At 42.2% G+C, this 22,546-nt stretch overlaps 1 protein-coding gene across 1 annotated transcript in view; it reads left to right on the top strand.

The window, feature by feature from the left end:
* The window catches only part of LOC137429544 (histone-lysine N-methyltransferase SETD1B), a 237,926-nt gene that overhangs the window by 19,818 nt on the left and 195,562 nt on the right, over window positions 1-22,546 (top strand). Inside the window, exon 3 of the mRNA XM_078779562.1 lies at window positions 21,553-21,651. Coding sequence (XP_078635688.1) covers window positions 21,553-21,651 — 99 coding nt within the window. The remainder of the gene's footprint in view (window positions 1-21,552; window positions 21,652-22,546) is intronic.

The raw sequence follows: 22,546 nt of genomic DNA, 5'->3' as shown, positions 1-22,546 counted from the left end.
GCTTCAGCGAAGCTCGATCGCTAGGCGGAGCCATATCGAGCAAAGGTCGCAGACGCTCCTTATCTGGAGCGACAGAGCCATGGGTCATGGTGTACCCCAGAAGATCTATCGTGCGTAGAGAGTAATGACACTTAGCCTCATTAATGGTTAGGCGATACCTCTGCGTGACCTCGAGGAAGCGCTTCAGATTAGCATCATGATGCCCCTGGTCATACCCACAAACCGTAAGATTGTCCAGATATACAAAGACATCTGTCAAGTTCTCCTTAGTAACGAGGTCGTCCATAGCCCTCTGAAAACAGGAGACCCCGTTCGTCACCCCAAAAGGTAGTCGGGTGAACTGGTATAACCTTTGACCCGATTCAAAGGCGGTATAGATGCGATCAGCCCTAGAGATGGGGATCTGATGATACGCACTATGCAGATCGAGAGTGCTTTAGACTGAGTACTGGGCCACCTGTCGTACCAGCGCGTCCATCCCCGGTAACGGGTAGGCGTCCAGCTGTGTAAAGCGATTAACCGTCTGTGAATAGTCGATTACCATGCGTCGGCAATGGGCTTCACATCGCACCACGAAGACCTGGGCCCGCCACGGCGACCGGATAGGTTCTATGATACCTTCCTTTAAGAGCTGGGCCGTTTCCTCCGCAATGAATTGCGCGTCGGCTCGTGAGTAGCGCCGTGACTTCACCGCTACAGGAGTGCAGTCAGTGGTCAGGTTGGGTAACAGCGAAAGAGGCTCAATTTCCATTTTCGTGAGTGCACACACAGCAGGCATGTCAGTCCCACCGAATTCCATTTCCAAACGTCCATGTCGCTTAAGAAAATCATGTCCTAACAGAATGTCAGCACATAAAGCAGGCAAGACCATGAGATGTACATCTGGAAACATGCGTCCCTTTATCACAAGCTTCAATCGACATTCCCCTTTTGTGCTGAGCCTAAGCCCCTGGGAGGCCATGAATATCCGTCGTGTTGTCCCGAGGACCGGCCACCCATGTTTACGCACCAGTCGATGATCGATAAAACTATCCGTAGACCCCGTGTCGACTAAGGCCCGCGCAAAAATGCCTTCGACCATGAGTGGCATAATGGCCTGAGCAAGGCCGGAAGATCCGGCAGGTATTGAGCCATCCGAGCGAGAAGATCACGCCTCGCGTGTGGATCCCACGCCGGCTGCAGTTTTCCGGTCGTTTGAGCAGCCTCCGGAGGGCACTCGTGTCAAAGGCATAGTTGGTCGTGCCAAAGCAGGAGTTTCAGGAGCTTGTAGTCCGTATGAGCAGCCGTCAGAGGGCGCTCGTGTCACGCGAGAAGGATCGCAGCCAATTGTAGTTTCACGTGCTGAGGCAAGAGCGTGTAGTTCGTATGAGCTGCCGTCGGATGGCGCTCGTGTCACGTGCATTGTTTTCCGCGTCAAAGCGGGAGCTTGTCGCTTGTTTGAGTAGCCTTCGGAGGGCGGTCGGATGCCAGTCAAGGACGGTCGCTCCGCGGTCGGTCGTGTTCGCGCCATTTGTTTTGGCGGCCCGATGTATCTCACCAAGGTCGAGCGTGCAGCCAGGGGCCCACGAGGAGGAGGACCGCTCATCAAAGTCGGGTGAGGCGCCCCGCTCTGTGCTCGGTCCGTTGGCTCGGCGATAAGCCCATTCAAGGTCGCGCGAGTTCATGCGCCCCGCGCGGTCTTTCGGCAGACTTTTGCAAAATGTCCTTTCGTCGAACACAAATGGCATATTGCTTCCCGAGCCGGACACGCCGACATGGGATGCTGTCGATTGCCACAGAAGTAACACGTAGCATTTCGTACAGGCCTTGGCCTGGCCGCCGTAGCCGCAGCCAAGCCGGAATCCGAGTCCACCTCGGGATCGGCCAGGGGCTCCGCTAGCGTGGTCGAGTCCGCTCCCGTATCCTCGGCGGTAGCCCTCTCCGGTCGCGCAAGTTGAGAAGTCCCCGCGACGACCCGTGTGTGGTCATAGGCGGTAGATTGTTCCCAGGCCTCAGTGTAGACGTGTGCCACCCGTAGAGCCTCCGCGAACGTCAGGTCAGCTGTCTCCAAAAGTCTTAGCCTGAGAGCAGGAGAGCCGAACCCAGAGACGAAAGCGTCTCGGACAAGATCATCCTGGACTTGCTCGTGAGTGCGGACCTCTTGGGTACTGTCTGCAAGTAGTTGTTGTAGCTCCTGAGCGAAGCGGTCTATCGACTCGGTGGACTGTTGCCGCCGCGATGAGAGCAGATACCTGGTGTACACCACGCTCTGTTTTTTAATGTAAATTCGCTTTAGCTCCGCCACAGCGGCATCGTACGTCGTACGTCGTTCAATGCTCCTGTAGACGTGGTGGTCCACTTTAGTCTGCAGCACGTCCAGTTTAGTTTCAGCAGTGGGAACGGTATCCTGGGCTTTGAACTGGTTCTCCAGTGACCTGAGCCAGTGAGTTAACTCCGAGCCCGAATCCGCAGCTTGTGGATCGGTGCTGAATGTCGGTACATAGATCATCTTGTGTCCCGCCATTTCCGTCGATCTTGATTGAGATTAAATGTTGTGAAAATAAACCAAGTCCACAACTTTGTCCCATAGGTAGGTTTAATCTCAATCAGATCTTTAGCATCATCCTGTAAAATACAATCATGCAATAGATATCAGGATCTTGGCATCATATAGGGAGGATCGATTATTAGTCAATGCAAGCAAGCCTAGAATACATGTGCGGGTACGTACCATTCAGGACTACATGTCATAGTAAAATGTCACAGGAGTGGCTCAGCGTCGCGGACGTCCGAGGTCTTATAGACGCCCCTCTGCGGTTTAAGTGGGCATCACTCCCGGGTTCAACTTTGATATACATTTTCACTACAATCTCTATGTTTAATTATGACGTCATAGGTTACGTGGTACGGGCACCATCTTGGAAAAACCGAAATACTTTGCACCTCTTTATCTCTGAAAGTGCTGAATAGAAAACATTGATACGTGGCTCATTGTAAAGAACTCTTCATTGGGAATAACATATCTTAATGATGATGTCATAGGTGCCTCCATTATGATGTCATAATTCGACAAGTACAAAACTTTATCCAACCTAAGATGAAATTTCGTGAGCATTTATCTAGGGATAAATTGGTGGAGAAAAAAAAAATGACTTCATCAGTCACGTGGTTCGGCTGCCATATTTGTTTTAACACAAAAGCCTTAAAAAAAACACTAAAAACACGTCTTGGTGAGGGTTTGCATTTGGTGAGAAGAGCTTTAAATCATCCATGTATTGTAAATGTGTCACCTTTCCTATTTCTTTGAATGTTCGTCTATTGGTTGTTAAGGTGTAGCCGTGTCCTTGTTCATTGATGAGGTTACTTAGTGGATCCAGAGCCAGACAATACAGAAGTGGGGGCTGGTGGGGGGGGGGGGGGGGGGGGAGACTCTCCCTTGAAGATTCCATGCCATATCCTCACATCTGGGATTTCGATATTTCCATCTGTGTGCTGTAATATCGATGAGGTATTCCAGAGTTCCATTGCTTTCTCAATCAGTTTGATTATTTAAGGATTGATTTTGTATATTTGCATTTTATCATCCACGAATGTGGGACACTGTCAAAAGCTTTCTTATTGTCTATCCAGGCGGTGGACAATTTAGTTCTTCACATTTTGCAATTTTCAAGTTTGGCCTTGTTCAGTAGTAGGTGATCAATTGTTCAATAACACCCTCTCTTACATCCCTTTTGTTCTGCCTCTAAACCTCCTTGCTGTGTTAGATGATGGTACATCATTTATGTGATTATTCCTGTCAGCAGTTTGTATGTTAGTGTTAGTATGTTGGTAGACATGTTATCGGCCGGTATTTGTGGGGAAGTTGGGTTTCCTCCTATTTTGGGGTGAGAAAGTTGTTCCCTTCTACGAGCCACTCATCCACTGCCTTTTCCTCTTGGATCAGTTCATTAAATATCCTGGCGTAGTGATTGTGAAGAGCATCAAGTTTGTTTTAGCCAGAAATTTTGAATTCCATCTGGGCCTGGGCTTTTGAAGTTTGGCATTTTTTGAAGTTGTTTTCCAATTCCCTCTTCATCAATAAATCAATGGGGGAATTTCCTCGAGATGTTGCTTCTTCTTTTCCAAGTTTGGGATCCATTCTGACTCCTTGTTATGTTCTTTTTGATCTTCAAAAATTCATTTCAAGAATTTTTCCAGTTTTTCTTTTTCAGGGGGAGTTGACGCATTCTGCTTTTGTTTCCCCAATTCACGGTAAAATCTCTGTGTTACTTTCAAACATGTGGTTTTATTTTCTCCTGTTGTTTCCTTCATAGTTTAAAAAAATATTATTTGCTCTCATTGATATTTTGAGGTTTTTTTCAGCACCCAAGCACTCGAGGTCTTTGTCTTCGATTTTATGTTTGTTTTTTATTCTTTGGATTCTCTTTTTTAGTTTTGTGTGTCCGTTTCCTTTCCTGAACTGTTGTATTTGTCCTACTTCCTTCCGCAGTTGCTCTCTTTGTGTCTCTAATCTCTGTCTCCAAGATGGAATTTGGGTTCTATTTGTCGGGCCTGTTTTTTTCTCTTTCTGGTGTTGCTTGCCCGTTACTTTTTCTTGAATAAATAGTGCCGCTGCAAAACAGACGACATTGATTTCCTTCAATGTGGATGATTTTGAAACCATTTTTCTAATTGAATGGTTGGTTCATCTCATTAAGATTTCTGTCCGTTTATTGTTTTCTATGCGGCAGATTTCACCCCTGGTTTTGGGCTAGCGGCTAGGGTGCCGGCTTAGGATCCTAGGATCCTGGGTTCGAATCCCGGTCAATCGCTGAATTAACGCCAGGGGGGTTGACTCAGCCTGTCATCCTTCCGAGGTCGGCAAATTGAGTACCAGTTCACTGGTAATTCCCTGCTTGTCGTTAAAGGCGGCAAAAAGGGTTGGCGTCAGGAAGGGCATCCGGCCGTAAAACATTGCTTCAAAAAGGGGACCAAAAAACAACAACAACCACAGTTCCCGAAAAAGGCCAACCCCCGCTTGCGGGGAAAAATGGCGCTAAAGGTGGTTTTATTTTTATTTTTATTGTTTTCTATGCGATAAAGTTTTGGTCTTTCTCTGAGTGTTATCAATTGCATCTCTTCTATTTTGTTGGCTAACTCTTCTTCCAGTCTATGCTGCTCAGCATCATCTTTACCTTCCTCTTCTCCCTCATTCTGATGCTCTCCCTTGCCTTTATGCCCATCACCATCTGCCTTTTATTTTCTCCTTCTTTTGTGCCTGAGTCACGTGGTCCTTGTCTCTGACAGTCTTGCCCCTCTTCAAGGGGGACACCGTCATTATTTTCTTTTCCACACTTTCTTCGCCACCTTTGGACAGACTCTATGTCGGGGTTTGATCTCCCGTCTCTTTGCACAGCTAAAACGTCCTCTCCTGCCATCTTGGCCAAATCCCTGCCATCCCTGTCTTCACCTTCAAGCGAGCACTTAGCTCCCCTCACTCTAATTACCCTCGCCAGAGGAGAGGGTATTGCATTTGAGTCCGTTTGTTTGTCTGTTTGTTTGTTTGTTTGTCTGTTTGTCCGCACAGAATAAATATGATTTTCTCTGCAACTGTTGGTCCGATTGACAGGAAATTTTCACCATAGGTGCAACTCCACCTGTATATTTTTTTAATGATAATTATGACGTCATAGGTCATGTGGCTTGGCCGCCATTTTGGGAAAACCGAAAGACTTTGCACCTCTATATCACCGAAAGTGCTGAATAGATAAAATTGAGACATGACCCATTGTAAAGAACTCTCCATGGGGAATGCAATATGTTCATGATGATGTCATAGGTGCCTCCATTATGACGTCATAATTTTACAAGTACAAAACTTCATCCTATCAAGATGAAATTCCTTGAGCATCATGTAGGCATAAATTGGTGAAGAAAAAAAATAATGATGACGTCATCAGTCTCGTGGTTGGGCCGCCATCTTGGAAAAACCCGAAAAACTTTGCATCTCTATATCTCCGAAAGCGCTGAATAGAAAAAATTGAGACATGGCTCATTGTAAAGAACTCTCCATGTGGAATAACATCTGTGAATGATGATGTCATAGGTGCCTCCATTATGACATAATTCGACAAGTACAAAACGTCATCCGATCAAGATGAAATTGCTTGAGCATAATCTAGGAATAAATTAGTGGAGAGAAAAAAAAGAATGATGACGTCATCGGTCATGTGGTTCGGCCGCCATATTTGTTTTAACACAAAAGCCTTAAAAACCACTGAAAATACATCCTGGCGAGGGTTTGCAATCTCTGATTGCTCTTTTTCTTGTTTAACTTGCCACTTATTGCCTTACCCTAGATGCCATATCTTTTATTCTATCTTGATGTAGATATATTTTAATTGTTGAAAAGACCTCAAATTTATCAATGGGGACTCTCTCTGTCTTAGTGGCCAATTTCGTTTTTTCAGCTGGTTTCTGAACCCTTCACCCTTAACTTTACTCTCCCACGCCTCATGTATGGAATATATTGCATTGGAGGATTATCTTCTTCTCCTCAACACTCCAGGTTGCTGTTCAACACTGTAGTTTTATTGTCTGGAGTATTGTCTTTGATGGTGGTGAGACAGTTATCACCTTTACAGCTTCGGGCTTTGGTGCATAATCATCTTTTCGCAAGGTGATCTTTTTCCTCACTTGAGAAGGTGCAGTCATTATTTTTAACAGCGCACTTTCCTGCTGCTCTGAGTGGCCGCACAGACATAGGGGCTCCCCTATAGGAGGCCTGTGACTCTTTCCTCGAGATATTTTTCTTCTTTTTATCAACACTGATGTTCCGTTGTTTCCCTGTGCCCCATCTTTCTCACCTCCCATTCTATTGAAGGCCCCTCTGCCCGCCATGCAGCTCACCCAAGAGTCTGGACCATGCATGAGTCACATGACATCCCACTCCGCTCACTTTACTCCCACCTTCATTGCCTGGATTGACGTCTGCCGTGAGAGTCGATACCCTGGAATTTCCTGGCTCCTCGATCAACGTATCACCACGGTCCACCTTGCTGCGCCTCCCCGACTCCACATCCCAGTGGGAGCTTTAACCACAGCCATGCCACTCCCATCCCCCTTCAATCCATCGCTTCTGGCGTCCAGAGTTTCCCGCGGTTCATCAGAGCCACGTCTGTTCACAAAGCGCCATCTCAGTATATCAGACCCGGTGTTAGCAGTGCTACGCAGGCATTCACGTTCATGTGTTTCTCTCTATTCACAGCCCCTCCCATCCCCCTTCAATCCTTCGCTTCTGGCATCTGGAGTTTCACGTGGTTCATCAGATCCACATCTGTTCACAAAGCACCATCTTGTCTGTGTGTGTGTGTGTCTCCTCCATAACTACAAAACCATGAAACCTAGTGGCTCCATAATTGGCATGCATACTTCTCAACCTTCAAGAGTGCATGAATGAAAACTGGATGTATGGGTGTGTTTCAACACCCTTTTTGAAGATGACTAACAAGATGATCATAACAAAAAATCAAAAAAAGCCTTACGAAAATGGTGGTCCACCATCTTAGTCAGCCCACTGTGACATCGCTGGGCTCTTAAGCCGCCATTATGTTTCGGCCTATTGAGATTGTTCACTCACTAACGGGGAACATGAGCTGGGTTTAGACCATCATGAGTCTCCCCTCCCCCTTCTCTCTCTCCCCCACTCCTCTTTCCCTCTCCCCTACCCCTCTCAACCCCACCTCCCTCCCCACCCTCTCTCTTCCCCCACAACCGCACCACTCCTCCCTCCTGGAGTGTATATCATAGTCACATGTGGTGAGGCTTCGTTCTCCTCGCCCTCCTTTTTCCGTTCCCCCCTCCCTTCTCTCTCTTTCCCCTACCCACCTCACTCTCGTCCCCCATTCCACTCCCTCACCTCTCCCTCCTCCCTCCTCTATACCCCCCCCCCCCCCCCCGCTCTCTCCCCCCTCCTCTTAATATTCCTGTCACAAAGCGACTCCTCAATACCCTGCAACACCAAGTACCTTTGCTACTTTATCAATATACTCGATGGTGATGATTGTCATAAGAAAATGAAGCTATTTCCTAAAATAGAACATAAACAGATATTCATTGGCACTCTATATAAGTTTAAGGACCAAATATGCTAGGAATATGATTTTGAGATGAAAAAACAAAAGTTTCCTCACATAGGGATTTTACATATTTTATTAAAAGTCTCGTCTGAAGGTACCAAAGATGCTAGGGGAGGGAATATGACGGTGTGAATATGCATCTTCAAAATTAATGCTAAGATTGGAGAGGGAATGAATATGCTAAGATGCTGGAATTGGAGGTGGGAAGAATATGTGAAGGTTTACAATTAATGCGAGTGTGTTAGAGGGGTAGAATATGATGGTATGAATATGTTAAGATGCTATGGGATAGGGAGGAGGGGGAAATGCTAGGAGGAAGAGTAAATATAATTATGTGGTGCAGAATCAAAAGTTTCCATATATATGGATATACATGATAAGAGATGCCTCAGAACCAACATTCTCACACTACTACCAAATAACCACATTTAGGAACTTGTATCACCAAAAACCACATTTAGGAATTTGTATCACCAAACAACCCCATTTTGTTATTTGTATCACTAGGGCGTGCCCGTACGTGGGTGCAAAAAAACATGCGTGCAAACAACAACAACAAAAAAAAAACTTTGAAACCACGTGGCAGTAACGACCACAGAACCCCCCCCTCTATTTACATGAAATGGTTTGGTCCATTCGCAAAGCCAAAGCGAACGGCTTGCGAGTACGGTAGAACCCCCCCCTCTATTTACATGAAATGGTTTGGTCCATTCGCAAAGCCAAAGCGAACGGCTTGCGAGTACGGTGACCATACCTTGGGAACCACTTGTCCGATTAATTTCAAACCTTGAAAAGGCACATCCTCGGGTCCCCAGCAATATACCTGGCAAGTTTCAAGTATATCGGACCCGTGGTTGTCGAGAAACAGCGGTCACAGACAAACACACACACACACACACACAGACACACACACATACACACAGAGATTACTGGAATTATAGATAGACTAGGGCGTGCCCGTACTATATATATATCTAAAATTATATCCCCCCCCCTCTATTTACATGAAATGGTTTGGTCCATTCGCAAAGCCAAAGCGAACGGCTTGCGAGTACGGTGACTATCCCCCCCCTCTATTTACATGAAATGGTTTGGTCCATTCGCAAAGCCAAAGCGAACGGCTTGCGAGTACGGTGACCATACCTTGGGAACCACTTGTCCGATTAATTTCAAACCTTGAAAAGGCACATCCCCCCAGCAATATACCTGGCAAGTTTCAAGTATATCGGACCGGTAGTTGTCGAGAAACAGCGGTCACAGACAAACACACACACACACACACAGACACACACACATACACACAGAGATTACTGGAATTATAGATAGATTAAACAACCACATCTCGGAATTTGAAACACCAAACAACCACATTTAGGAACTTGTATCACCAAATTACTGCATTGAGGAATTTGTATTACTAAAAAAACACATTAGGAACTTGTACCGTGGGATCCCGCTATTTGCAGGAGATACGTTCCTGGTTCCTGGAAAATTCCACGAATTGTGAAACCACGAATGGGGGGGGGGGGGGGGGGGGGCTGTAGGCATTGTTTCAATGGGAAAAGGGGGGGATTGGTTCCCGAGTCGTGAAAATCCGCGAATAGAGAGGAACAAACCGCGAATGGCGAGGCAAAATCTGCAAATGGTGAGGCAAATCCTTAGAAGGTCGATGAAAATCCCGCGAATGTCGACGATAATCCTCGAAAGTCGATGAGCATCCCATGAATGTATGCCGCAGCATTTTTTCAATGGGGAAAAGGGAGATGGGTTATAGGTTCCCAGCGGTTCCTGATTCATAGAGGAAAATAATTTAATTTCAAAATGTTTTCGACCGCAAATGCACATGATTACAGTTTCACAAAAAATGCGTATCAATAAAACAAAAAGGACAACTTGAGGTACCATTTCCAATTTATTGAAGGAATGCGCTTACAGTTTATTAAAAGTGCTTAACCAGCTTAACCATACTGCACCGTGAAACAAAAAACCACAACAACATAATGTACCGTTTTAAAGTTTTATTTTACAAACACACACAACTTTCAAATGATGATGATGGTGTTGATGATGGTGATAAATTAAAATCCCATGAATGCCTAGAACTTTGAGAGCGACCGAAATGGTGGTGCTGCAACATCGTGTACTAAGGGAGAGGCAGGAGAGGCAGGAGAGGTAGGATAGGTAGGAGAAAGTGAGAATACTGGTGAGGACGCTGAGAGGGCAGCATGAGAGGGTGTTGATGGTCTTGAGGTGAAGGCAGCAGGGCTGAAGTAATGTGTGATGGGGAGCTGCCTGACAGATTGCCCAACATTTTGATGCAGCTCTTTGTATGGGAGCAGCACATCATCCAAGCCCCTCTTGACGTTAAGGTACCTCTCCACAACTGGGTCAGTGTCTTGCACCCTGTCGGCAATCGCTCGCATGTCCTGCAGCACCTCGCCCAGGAACCTGACTGTGAGGTTGGACCTCGGCACCTCTTCCTCATCACTGCACGCCGCCTCCTCCTCGGAAACCTTTGGAATAGCCTCCAACTCATCCTCGGTGAGCGGGTTTAGGGAACGGTTCAGCATCATCGGTTTCAGCATGAAGTCCCTAGTCTATGTGTTGTCCTCGATCCATATTCTGAGAGTCCTCTCCATCATTTCTATGTCGACATTCCGGAAATGGGTGACCACCTTCGTACTCAATGCAGCGCTTGCTGAAACTCTCTCACAAATTGCCTTCTCATTCTTCCGTATGTAGCGAACGATGGATTCGTTGACGCCATAATGCCTGCCCATAGAGGCCGTACTCTCTCCTCTCGAAAGGCGGTTGAGAAGATCCACTTTCTGGCTCAGGCTCATCACTTTCTTCTGCCTCTTGGTAGTCGACGCATCTCCGGCACTGGTCTTGTGCTTGGGAGCCATAATTGAATGATGAGCAGAGTACAACACAACACAACGTGCATTTTAAGGCCATTTTCCCTGCGAGAGCGGGGGTTAGCCTTGCGGTCCCCATGACAATCTTCTCCATTTTGCCCTATTTTCTGCATCTCTCCTTGTTAACCCCCTTGCCCGCATTTCTTCTTCCACCATTTTTAGCCAAGTCTTTCTCGGTCTTCCCCGACCTCTACTTCCTTCTACATTCATTTCCATCACTCTTCTCAACCAGTCACTTTCATCCTTCCTCAACACATGACCAAACCATCTCAACCTGTTCCTCTTCACAGCATCAATCACAGGCTCTATTCCCATCATCTTTCACAATTCATCATTTGTCTTCCTCTCTCTCAACGATACTCCGCACATCCACCGAACCATTCACATTTCCACCCTTTCCAGCCTTCGTTGCTGCTCTACATTCATGACCCATGTCTCGCTCCCATAAACCATAACACTTCTCACACATGCAGCATACACCTTTCCCTTCAGCTTCAACGACACTCCCCTCCTCGTCAGCATGCCACTCAGTTCCCGAAACTTCTTCCATGCACAATCTCACTCTAGCAACCGTTGCCGAGTCTGATCCACCTTCTCCATTCAGCATGTCTCCGAGGTAGCAAAATGTTTTCACACCTTCCAGCTTCACGCCGTCTCCAAGATCCAACTCAACATTTCCTCCATCTGCAGCTCCCTCTGTGCACACCTTACATTTGAATGTAGCTGCCACACTGGTTAATGACCCTCTCAGACCACTACATTTTTGATGAACCCACGCAGCGCACATTGTACATTGAATGGAGTTCACTCCGACACCCTTCCTGCACACAGCACATGGCCACTTCCCAGTCCTTTCCACCTCACCACATGTTTTACCACTTGCCATCACCTTTGTCTTTCCTATATTCACCTTCAGACCTTTTGTCTCCATACATTCCTTCCACTTGTTCATCTTTTCCTTCAGTCCATCCATACTTTCCGCAATCAACACCAGATCATCTGCATACAACAACTCCCACGGTAAACCCTCCTTTACGTTCTGAACCAGCACCTCCATCACAGCTACAAGTAGTAGTGGACTTAGTACTGACCCCCTGATGCACTCCCACCTTCACCTCAAACTCACCACTGTTCCCGTCCTTCGTCCTTACAGCTGTGCGTGCTCTTTTGTACATTGCCATCACAACTCTGATCAACCATTCCTCCACTTCTAACTTCCTCAATGCCCATGTCAATACTTCGCGTGGAACCCTATTGAATGCTTTCTGCAGATCAACAAACCCAAGAAACAACTTCTTCCTCTTCTCCATGAACTTCTCCTGCAGCTGCCTCACAATAAAGAGCACGTCCGTCGTTCCTCTTCCTGGCATAAATCCAAACTGCATTTCGTCGATCTTCACCTTCTTCCTTATCCTCCTCTCCAACACCCTTTCCAATAACTCATTCCATGCTCCAATAACTTTATCGCTCAGTTCGGGCCACACTCCAGAGGGTCACCTTTCCCCTTGTATCGAGGGACGAGTGTACTCAGTTCCCAATCCACTGGAATGCGACCTTCTTTCACCACCAGATTACAGATCTCTGTCATTCTCTTCACACCCCAACTTCCTGCTGCCTTCAACATGTCTCCCACAACTCCCGTTGGCCCTCCCGCTTTTCTACTCTTCATTGCTTTTATCGCTTCCTCAACTTCCTTCTCAGTTATCTTCTCTGCCGGTCCTAAAACTGGGTTACTCTCTATGTTGCCATCCCATTCATTCTCTGTATTCAACAGCATTTCCATATATCTTTTCCATCTTCCTTTAATTCCATCTGGGTCCACAACGATTTGTCCCACTTCATCCTTCAAGCAACTCACCCCCATCACATCACACCTCTCTTTCGCTATCTGCTTTGCAATCCTGAATACCGCTCTCTGACCCTCTTCCGAATCCAAGCGTTCTCCGAACATTTTCCTACATGCCTCCTGCGCCTTTGCTACCTCTTTCTTTGCAGCCTTCTTGGCTGCATTATAACTTTCATGCTCTGATTTTTCTGCTCCCATACCCTTTGCCTTCTGCCACTCCTTGAACTTCTTCCTCTTCTCGTCAATCCTCTTTCCAACTTCATCATCCCACCACCATGTTTCCGAGTGCCTCGGTGGTCCTTTTGTCCATCCACATACCTCACCAACGGCTCCCAACAGACTATCTTTCATTGACATCCAACCACGTTCAAGCTCAACCACATCATCCTTTACCCTACTCAGCCTCTCTTTTAATGCCTCCCTTACTGTCACCTCTTTCGACCTCCACACCTTCACTCTCGGTTGGTACTTCACCCGCCGAGCTCTCCTCGCACCTTTCACCCTTATGTCGCAGACAACCAAGTGGTGCTGTGAAACAGCCTCCTCCCCCGGGATCACCTTTGTGTCGACCCATCTGACGTGTATGTAACAAGCTGTTATCCTCTTTCTGGAACTGAGTATTACAAATCAACAAATCAGCTCCATCAGCAAACTCCAAAATCCTTTCACCTTCTCCATTTCTCACACCATATCCGTAACCCCCATGAACTCCCTCAAAACCGTCCATACTCCTTCCCGCATGTCCATTTAGGTCTCCTCCTACCACAACAACTTCCTCATCTTTCACGTTTTCCATCAGCTTCTCTATCGCACACCAGAACTTGTCCTTCTCTTCATCGCTCCGACCAACCTGCGGAGCATATCCCGAGATGACGTTCACCAAGAGCTTTCCAATCATCATTTTCACCATCATCAACCTATCACTCACTCTAGTCACACTCACCACACTGTCTACAAACTCCTCAGAAAAGAGGACACCAACACCATTCACGCCCTCCGGGCACCCTTGCCACACAAACTTGTATTTCTGTCCCTGCCTACCCTTCACCAGTCTCACAAGACTTCCCTTCCATCTCGTCTCTTGCACACAACATATGTCCACTCTTCTTCTGATCAATACTTCCACCACTTCTCCTTATCTCCCTGTCATTGTCCCTACATTCCATGTCCCAAACCTCAGAAACCGATCTCCATTTCGGGCTGTACCCTGCCCATACGTAGTTGTAATTGTCATGGTTCTCTTTTTGAGGCAATGTTTTTATGGCCGGATGCCCTTCCTGACGCCAACCCTCTTAGTCGCCTCTTACGACACGCAGGGATACGGTGTACCTATTCTAACCAGGGTACACACCCGTCCAAGTCAATTCATGTAAAAGCACAAGGATGGCCGAGTCGTCCTCCCAAATACATTACACATACAAGCTCCTCCACAAGCTTGAGATCACCATTGATAACAAAGAAAAGGTTTATTTACACTGCCCATTAAGCAGCTAAGATGGCCAGGCATACAGAATGTAAATGCAACACTTTTGAAGGTGAGATCCTCAGTGAGCAGAAGCACTCAGAGCCCTCAAGCACGTCATGCAAACGAGCCTCAGGAAGCAGGAAAGGAGGCCTCAAGCACGTCATGCAAACGAGCCTCAGGAAGCAGGAAAGGAGGCCTCAAGCACGTCGTGCAAACGAGCCCCAGGAAGCAGGAAAGGAGGCTTCAAGCACGTCGTGCAAACGAGCCTCTGGAAGCAGGAAAGGAGGCCTCAAGCACGTCGTGCAAACGAGCCTCAGGAAGCAGGAAAGGAGGCCTCAAGCACGTCGTGCAAACGAGCCTCAGGAAGCAGGAAAGGAGGCCTCAAGCACGTCGTGCAAACGAGCCTCAGGAAGCAAGAAAGGAGGCCTCAAGCACGTCGTGCAAACGAGCCTCAGGAAGCAGGAAAGGAGGCCTCAAGCACGTTGTGCAAACGAGCCTCAGGAAGCAGGAAAGGAGGCCTCAAGCACGTCGTGCAAACGATGAGCAGAGTGAGAGTCAAAAAATGCAGGTCCAAGCAACCGGACGAGAAGAATGATTGAGACCCAATACACAGTCTGTATTTGTAGAAATGCGAGCATTGTGGGTAGATGCGGGAGGGGTGAATACACATTGTTTGTGGGGGATGTTATCGGATGATGCCATATTGAGCCTATCGGCTAATTTCAATATAATAGATTTAATGAAGCGTTTTCATTCTATAATTCATGAGGTTGACTTGTTTACGCAGCTGGCGGAACATCCCGCAAAGCGTTTTCATTGTGTGACATCTTTGATGATGCTTTACCATAAATTGCAAATTGTAATAGATTCAATGAAGCATTTGCATTCTTTAATATTGCGGGGTTGACTTGTTTACGCAGCTGGCGGAACATCCCGCAAAGCTCTCGATTATAGTGCAGCTAAAACGTGAAACCCAGCAGAGTCAGACAGGCCCGGAGTGTAGCAATGCAAGTGTTGCAGCTGCGAAAGCCATGAAAACGTGAAACACACGGCAGCGGCTGCATAAGCAGGTCAAATTCGCAGCTCATAGAAGATGTTTTTTGCATACGTATATCCAGCTGCTTTATACATGGCTGGTAAAAGATGGGTTTTATAAATGTGTCAAGCTAACGGTTCATGAAAATTTTCTTTTGCACCCCTGAAAAACCACGAATTCGTGGAACACGGACGCTCATAGGGAAAAAAACCCCACGATTTCGTGGAACATGACCATGAATAGAAAAAACCCCACAAATTTGCAGGACACTGTTCCACGAATTGAGAAACATATCGCATTTTATCAACTGTGAATACGTGGAACCCGTGAATAGCGGAACCGCGAATAGTGGTATCCGAATGTATCAACAAATAACTACATTATGGAATTTGCATCACAAAATGAACACATTTGGGAACTTGCTCAAACAAATAACGAATTTGCATCACCAAATAAACACATTTAGGAACTTGCTTCAACAAATAACTACATTATGGAATTTGCATCACCAAATGAACACAATTAGGAACTTGCTTAAACAAATAACGAATTTGCATCACCAAATGAACACATTTAGGAACTTGTTTCACCAAATAACTACATTATGGAATTTGCATCACCAAATAAACACATTTAGGAACTTGCTTAAACAAATAACAACATTATGGAATTTGCATCACCAAATAAACACATTTAGGAACTTGTTTCACCAAATAACTACATTATGGAATTTGCATCACAAAATGAACACATTTGGGAACTTGCTCAAACAAATAACGAATTTGCATCACCAAATAAACACATTTAGGAACTTGCTTCAACAAATAACTACATTATGGAATTTGCATCACCAAATGAACACAATTAGGAACTTGCTTAAACAAATAACGAATTTGCATCACCAAATGAACACATTTAGGAACTTGTTTCACCAAATAACTACATTATGGAATTTGCATCACCAAATAAACACATTTAGGAACTTGTTTCAACAAATAACTACATTATGGAATTTGCCTCATCAAATAAACACATTTAGGAACTTGTTTCAACAAATAACTACATTATGGAATTTGCCTCATCAAATAAACACATTTAGGAACTTGTTTCAACAAATAACTACATTATGGAATTTGCATCACCAAATAAACACATTTAGGAACTTGTTTCAACAAATAACTACATTATGGAATTTGCATCACCAAATAAACACATTTAGGAACTTGTTTCAACAAATAACTACATTATGGAATTTGCATCACCAAATAAACACATTTAGGAACTTGCTTCAACAAATAACTACATTATGGAATTTGCATCACCAAATAAACACATTGAGGAACTTGTTTCAACAAATAACAACATTTTGGAATTTGCATCACCAAATAAACACATTTAGGAACTTGTTTCAACAAATAACTACATTATGGAATTTGCATCACCAAATAAACACATTTAGGAACTTGTTTCAACAAATAACTACATTATGGAATTTGCATCACCAAATAAACACATTTAGGAACTTGCTTCAACAAATAACTACATTATGGAATTTGCATCACCAAATAAACACATTTAGGAACTTGTTTCAACAAATAACTACATTATGGAATTTGCATCACCAAATAAACACATTTAGGAACTTGTTTCAACAAATAACTACATTATGGAATTTGCATCACCAAATAAACACATTTAGGAACTTGCTTAAACAAATAACGAATTTGCATTACCAAATAAACACATTTAGGAACTTGCTTCAACAAATAACTACATTATGGAATTTGCCTCATCAAATAAACACATTTAGGAACTTGTTTCAACAAATAACTACATTATGGAATTTGCCTCATCAAATAAACACATTTAGGAACTTGTTTCAACAAATAACTACATTATGGAATTTGCATCACCAAATAAATACATTTAGGAACTTGCTTCAACAAATAACTACATTATGGAATTTGCATCACCAAATAAATACATTTAGGAACTTGCTTCAACAAATAACTACATTATGGAATTTGCATCACCAAATAAACACATTTAGGAACTTGTTTCAACAAATAACTACATTATGGAATTTGCATCACCAAATAAACACATTTAGGAACTTGCTTAAACAAATAACGAATTTGCATTACCAAATAAACACATTTAGGAACTTGCTTCAACAAATAACTACATTATGGAATTTGCATCACCAAATGAACACATTTAGGAACTTGCTTAAACAAATAACTACATTATGGAATTTGCATCACCAAATAAACACATTTAGGAACTTGTTTCACCAAATAACTACATTATGGAATTTGCATCACCAAATAAACACATTTAGGAACTTGTTTCAACAAATAACTACATTATGGAATTTGCATCACCAAATAAACACATTTAGGAACTTGTTTCAACAAATAACTACATTATGGAATTTGCATCACCAAATAAACACATTTAGGAACTTGCTTCAACAAATAACTGCATTATGGAATTTGCATCACCAAATAAACACATTTAGGAACTTGTTTCAACAAATAACTGCATTATGGAATTTGCATCACCAAATAAACACATTTATGAACTTGTTTCAACAAATAACGACATTATGGAATTTGCATGACCAAATAAACACATTTAGGAACTTGCTTAAACAAATAACGAATTTGCATCACCAAATAAACACATTTAGGAACTTGCTTCAACAAATAACTACATTATGGAATTTGCATCACAAAATGAACACAATTAGGAACTTGCTTAAACAAATAACGAATTTGCATCACCAAATGAACACATTTAGGAACTTGTTTCACCAAATAACTACATTATGGAATTTGCATCACCAAATAAATACATTTAGGAACTTGTTTCAACAAATAACTATATTATGGAATTTGCATCACCAAATAAACACATTTAGGAACTTGTTTCACCAAATAACTACATTATGGAATTTGCATCACCAAATAAATACATTTAGGAACTTGTTTCAACAAATAACTATATTATGGAATTTGCATCACCAAATAAACACATTTAGGAACTTGTTTCACCAAATAACTACATTATGGAATTTGCATCACCAAATAAATACATTTAGGAACTTGTTTCAACAAATAACTATATTATGGAATTTGCATCACCAAATAAACACATTTAGGAATTTGTTTCAACAAATAACTACATTATGGAATTTGCATCACCAAATAAATACATTTAGGAACTTGTTTCACCAAATAACTACATTATGGAATTTGCATCACCAAATAAACACATTTAGGAACTTGTTTCAACAAATAACTACATTATGGAATTTGCATCACCAAATAAACACATTTAGGAACTTGTTTCAACAAATAACTACATTATGGAATTTGCATCACCAAATAAACACATTTAGGAACTTGTTTCAACAAATAACTACATTATGGAATTTGCATCACCAAATAAACACATTTAGGAACTTGCTTCAACAAATAACTACATGATGGAATTTGCATCACCAAATAAACACATTTAGGAACTTGTTTCAACAAATAACTACATTATGGAATTTGCATCACCAAATAAACACATTTAGGAACTTGTTTCAACAAATAACTACATTATGGAATTTGCATCACCAAATAAACACATTTAGGAACTTGTTTCAACAAATAACTACATTATGGAATTTGCATCACCAAATAAACACATTTAGGAACTTGCTTCAACAAATAACTACATGATGGAATTTGCATCACCAAATAAACACATTTAGGAACTTGTTTCAACAAATAACTACATGATGGAATTTGCATCACCAAATAAACACATTTAGGAACTTGCTTCAACAAATAACTACATTATGGAATTTGCATCACCAAATAAACACATTTAGGAACTTGTTTCAACAAATAACTACATTATGGAATTTGCATCACCAAATAAACACATTTAGGAACTTGCTTCAACAAATAACTACATTATGGAATTTGCATCACCAAATAAACATATTTAGGAACTTGTTTCAACAAATAACTACATTATGGAATTTGCATCACCAAATAAACACGTTTAGGAACTTGTTTCAACAAATAACTACATTATGGAATTTGCATCACCAAATAAACACGTTTAGGAACTTGTTTCAACAAATAACTACATTATGGAATTTGCATCACCAAATAAAGACATTTAGGAACTTGTTTCAACAAATAACTACATTATGGAACTTGCATAACCAAATAAACACGTTTAGGAACTTGTTTCAACAAATAACTGCATTATGGAATTTGCATCATCAAATAAACACGTTTAGGAACTTGTTTCAACAAATAACTACATTATGGAACTTGCATAACCAAATAAACACGTTTAGGAACTTGTTTCAACAAATAACTACATTATGGAACTTGCATAACCAAATAAACACGTTTAGGAACTTGCTTCAACAAATAACTGCATTATGGAATTTGCATCACCAAATAAACACGTTTAGGAACTTGTTTCAACAAATAACTACATTATGGAACTTGTATAACCAAATAAACACGTTTAGGAACTTGTTTCAACAAATAACTGCATTATGGAATTTGCATCACCAAATAAACACGTTTAGGAACTTGTTTCAACAAATAACTACATTATGGAACTTGCATAACCAAATAAACACGTTTAGGAACTTGTTTCAACAAATAACTACATTATGGAACTTGCATAACCAAATAAACACGTTTAGGAACTTGCTTCAACAAATAACTACATTATGGAATTTGCATCACCAAATAAACACGTTTAGGAACTTGTTTCAACAAATAACTGCATTATGGAATTTGCATCACCAAATAAACACATTTAGGAACTTGTTTCAACAAATAACTACATTATGGAATTTGCATCACAAAATAAATACATTTAGGAACTTGTTTCAACAAATAACTACATTATGGAATTTGCATCACCAAATAAACACGTTTAGGAACTTGCTCAAACAAATAACAACATTATGGAATTTGCATCACCAAATAAACACATTTAGGAACTTGTTTCAACAAATAACAACATTTTGGAATTTGCATCACCAAATAAACACATTTAGGAACTTGTTTCAACAAATAACTACATTATGGAATTTGCATCACCAAATAAACACGTTTAGGAACTTGCTTCAACAAATAACTACATTATGGAATTTGCATCACCAAATAAATACATTTAGGAACTTGTTTCAACAAATAACTACATTATGGAATTTGCATCACCAAATAAATACATTTAGGGACTTGTTTCAACAAATAACTACATTATGGAATTTGCATCACCAAATAAACACATTTAGGAACTTGTTTCAACAAATAACTACATTATGGAATTTGCATCACCAAATAAACACATTTAGGGACTTGTTTCAACAAATAACTACATTATGGAATTTGCATCACCAAATAAACACGTTTAGGAACTTGTTTCAACAAATAACTACATTATGGAATTTGCATCACCAAATAAATACATTTAGGAACTTGCTTCAACAAATAACTACATTATGGAATTTGCATCATCAAATCAACACATTTAGGAACTTGTTTCAACAAATAACTACATTATGGAATTTGCATCACCAAATAAATACATTTAGGAACTTGCTTCAACAAATAACTACATTATGGAATTTGCATCATCAAATCAACACATTTAGGAACTTGTTTCAACAAATAACTACATTATGGAATTTTGGTTTTACCTCTGTGCATTGATTGCATTTTGATCGTTTGTTTTGAATTGTTCCTCAGATTTACTTTGTTTTTTTTGATTTGTGCAAAATCATTTTTGTGCCAAATTGATAGATTACATTATACAGCACAGGTTTCATGGGCCAAATTGCCTCTTCCTCGAGCAAAATTTCCTAGGATTTCTCCCGATGTGACTTCATTGTCAGTTATGTATTTATTGGAATGAGTTTGATGTATTCTACCTCAATGTTTACATTTTTCGAGACTTTCTTTACTGTAACCTGTGCCTTTGTGACTCAATGTATTGTAGCAAGTGCTTCTGATTAAGCACAATTTAACCACCTTGTGCACCTACATTACATACTTATCCCATCCACTTGTTTTTCTTCATTTATTGTCCTTATTTACAATCACTTTCCTACGTCCTGTTTCACCTCATTTTTTTGACTACTTTAATTTCCTCCCTTTTTACAGTCTGCTGGCTTCCTTCCTGTTACGGGGATGCGTGACCCACGGACCTGGCGACTTTGGTCACGCTCCAGCATGGCTGATCTGCCCCTACCAAAGTTTAAGGTGCAGAGCAGTGTCCCACACACTGTAGTTCAACATCTGATGTCATCATACATCAGACACGTACATTCACAAACCAACAGACACGTAAATGTTCACACATGGAGACACACATACAGTCACGTGAAAAAGTAAGTACACCCCATGTAAAGTTTTGACTTTTTCAACATATTTCAACATACAGCTATTTGATCTTCATTTCAACAATATTGATAGATAAAGGTGATATAATATAACAAATATCATGAAACATTTACATTTTGGGGTCCATTGTATAATTTAAATAAACATAAATGCAAATTTCTCATGTGGAAAAAGTAAGTACACCCTTGGCTCTAATAGGTGGTATTGCCCCCTTTGGCAGAAACAACTTCAAGCAGGCGTTTCTTATAACTGTCTACCAGTCTCTGACATTGACTGGGAGAAATTTTTGCCCACTCCTCCATGCAGAATTCCTTCAGCTGTGCGATGTTTGAGGGGTTTCCTGCATGCACAGCTCGTTTCAAATCCCCCACAACATCTCGATGGGATTTAGATCCGGGCTTTGTCTTGGCCATTCCAGGACCCTCCATTTCTTTCTTTTCAGCCATTCCTAGGTGGATTTACTGGTATGTTTAGGGTCATTGTCATGTTGCAAGGTCCACCTTCGGTTGAGCTTCAACTTTCCGACAGATGGCCTCACATTATCCTCAAGCACCCTCTGGGACAATGAATAATTCATAGTGGATTCTATGATGGTGAGCTGCCCAGGCCCTGATGCAGCAAAGCTGTCCCAAACCATAATATTTCCACCACCATGCTTTGCAGTTGGTATCAGGTTCTTGTGGTCAAATGCTTTCTTTGGTTTTCGCCAAACATGTCTTCTGGTACTGTGGCCAAATAGCTCTACCTTTGACTC

This window comes from Myxine glutinosa, chromosome 6 (assembly GCF_964187855.1).
Source record: "Myxine glutinosa chromosome 6, kmMyxGlut1.1, whole genome shotgun sequence".
Lineage (NCBI taxonomy): Eukaryota > Metazoa > Chordata > Myxini > Myxiniformes > Myxinidae > Myxine > Myxine glutinosa.
This window is presented reverse-complemented; position numbering and strand designations above follow the sequence as displayed.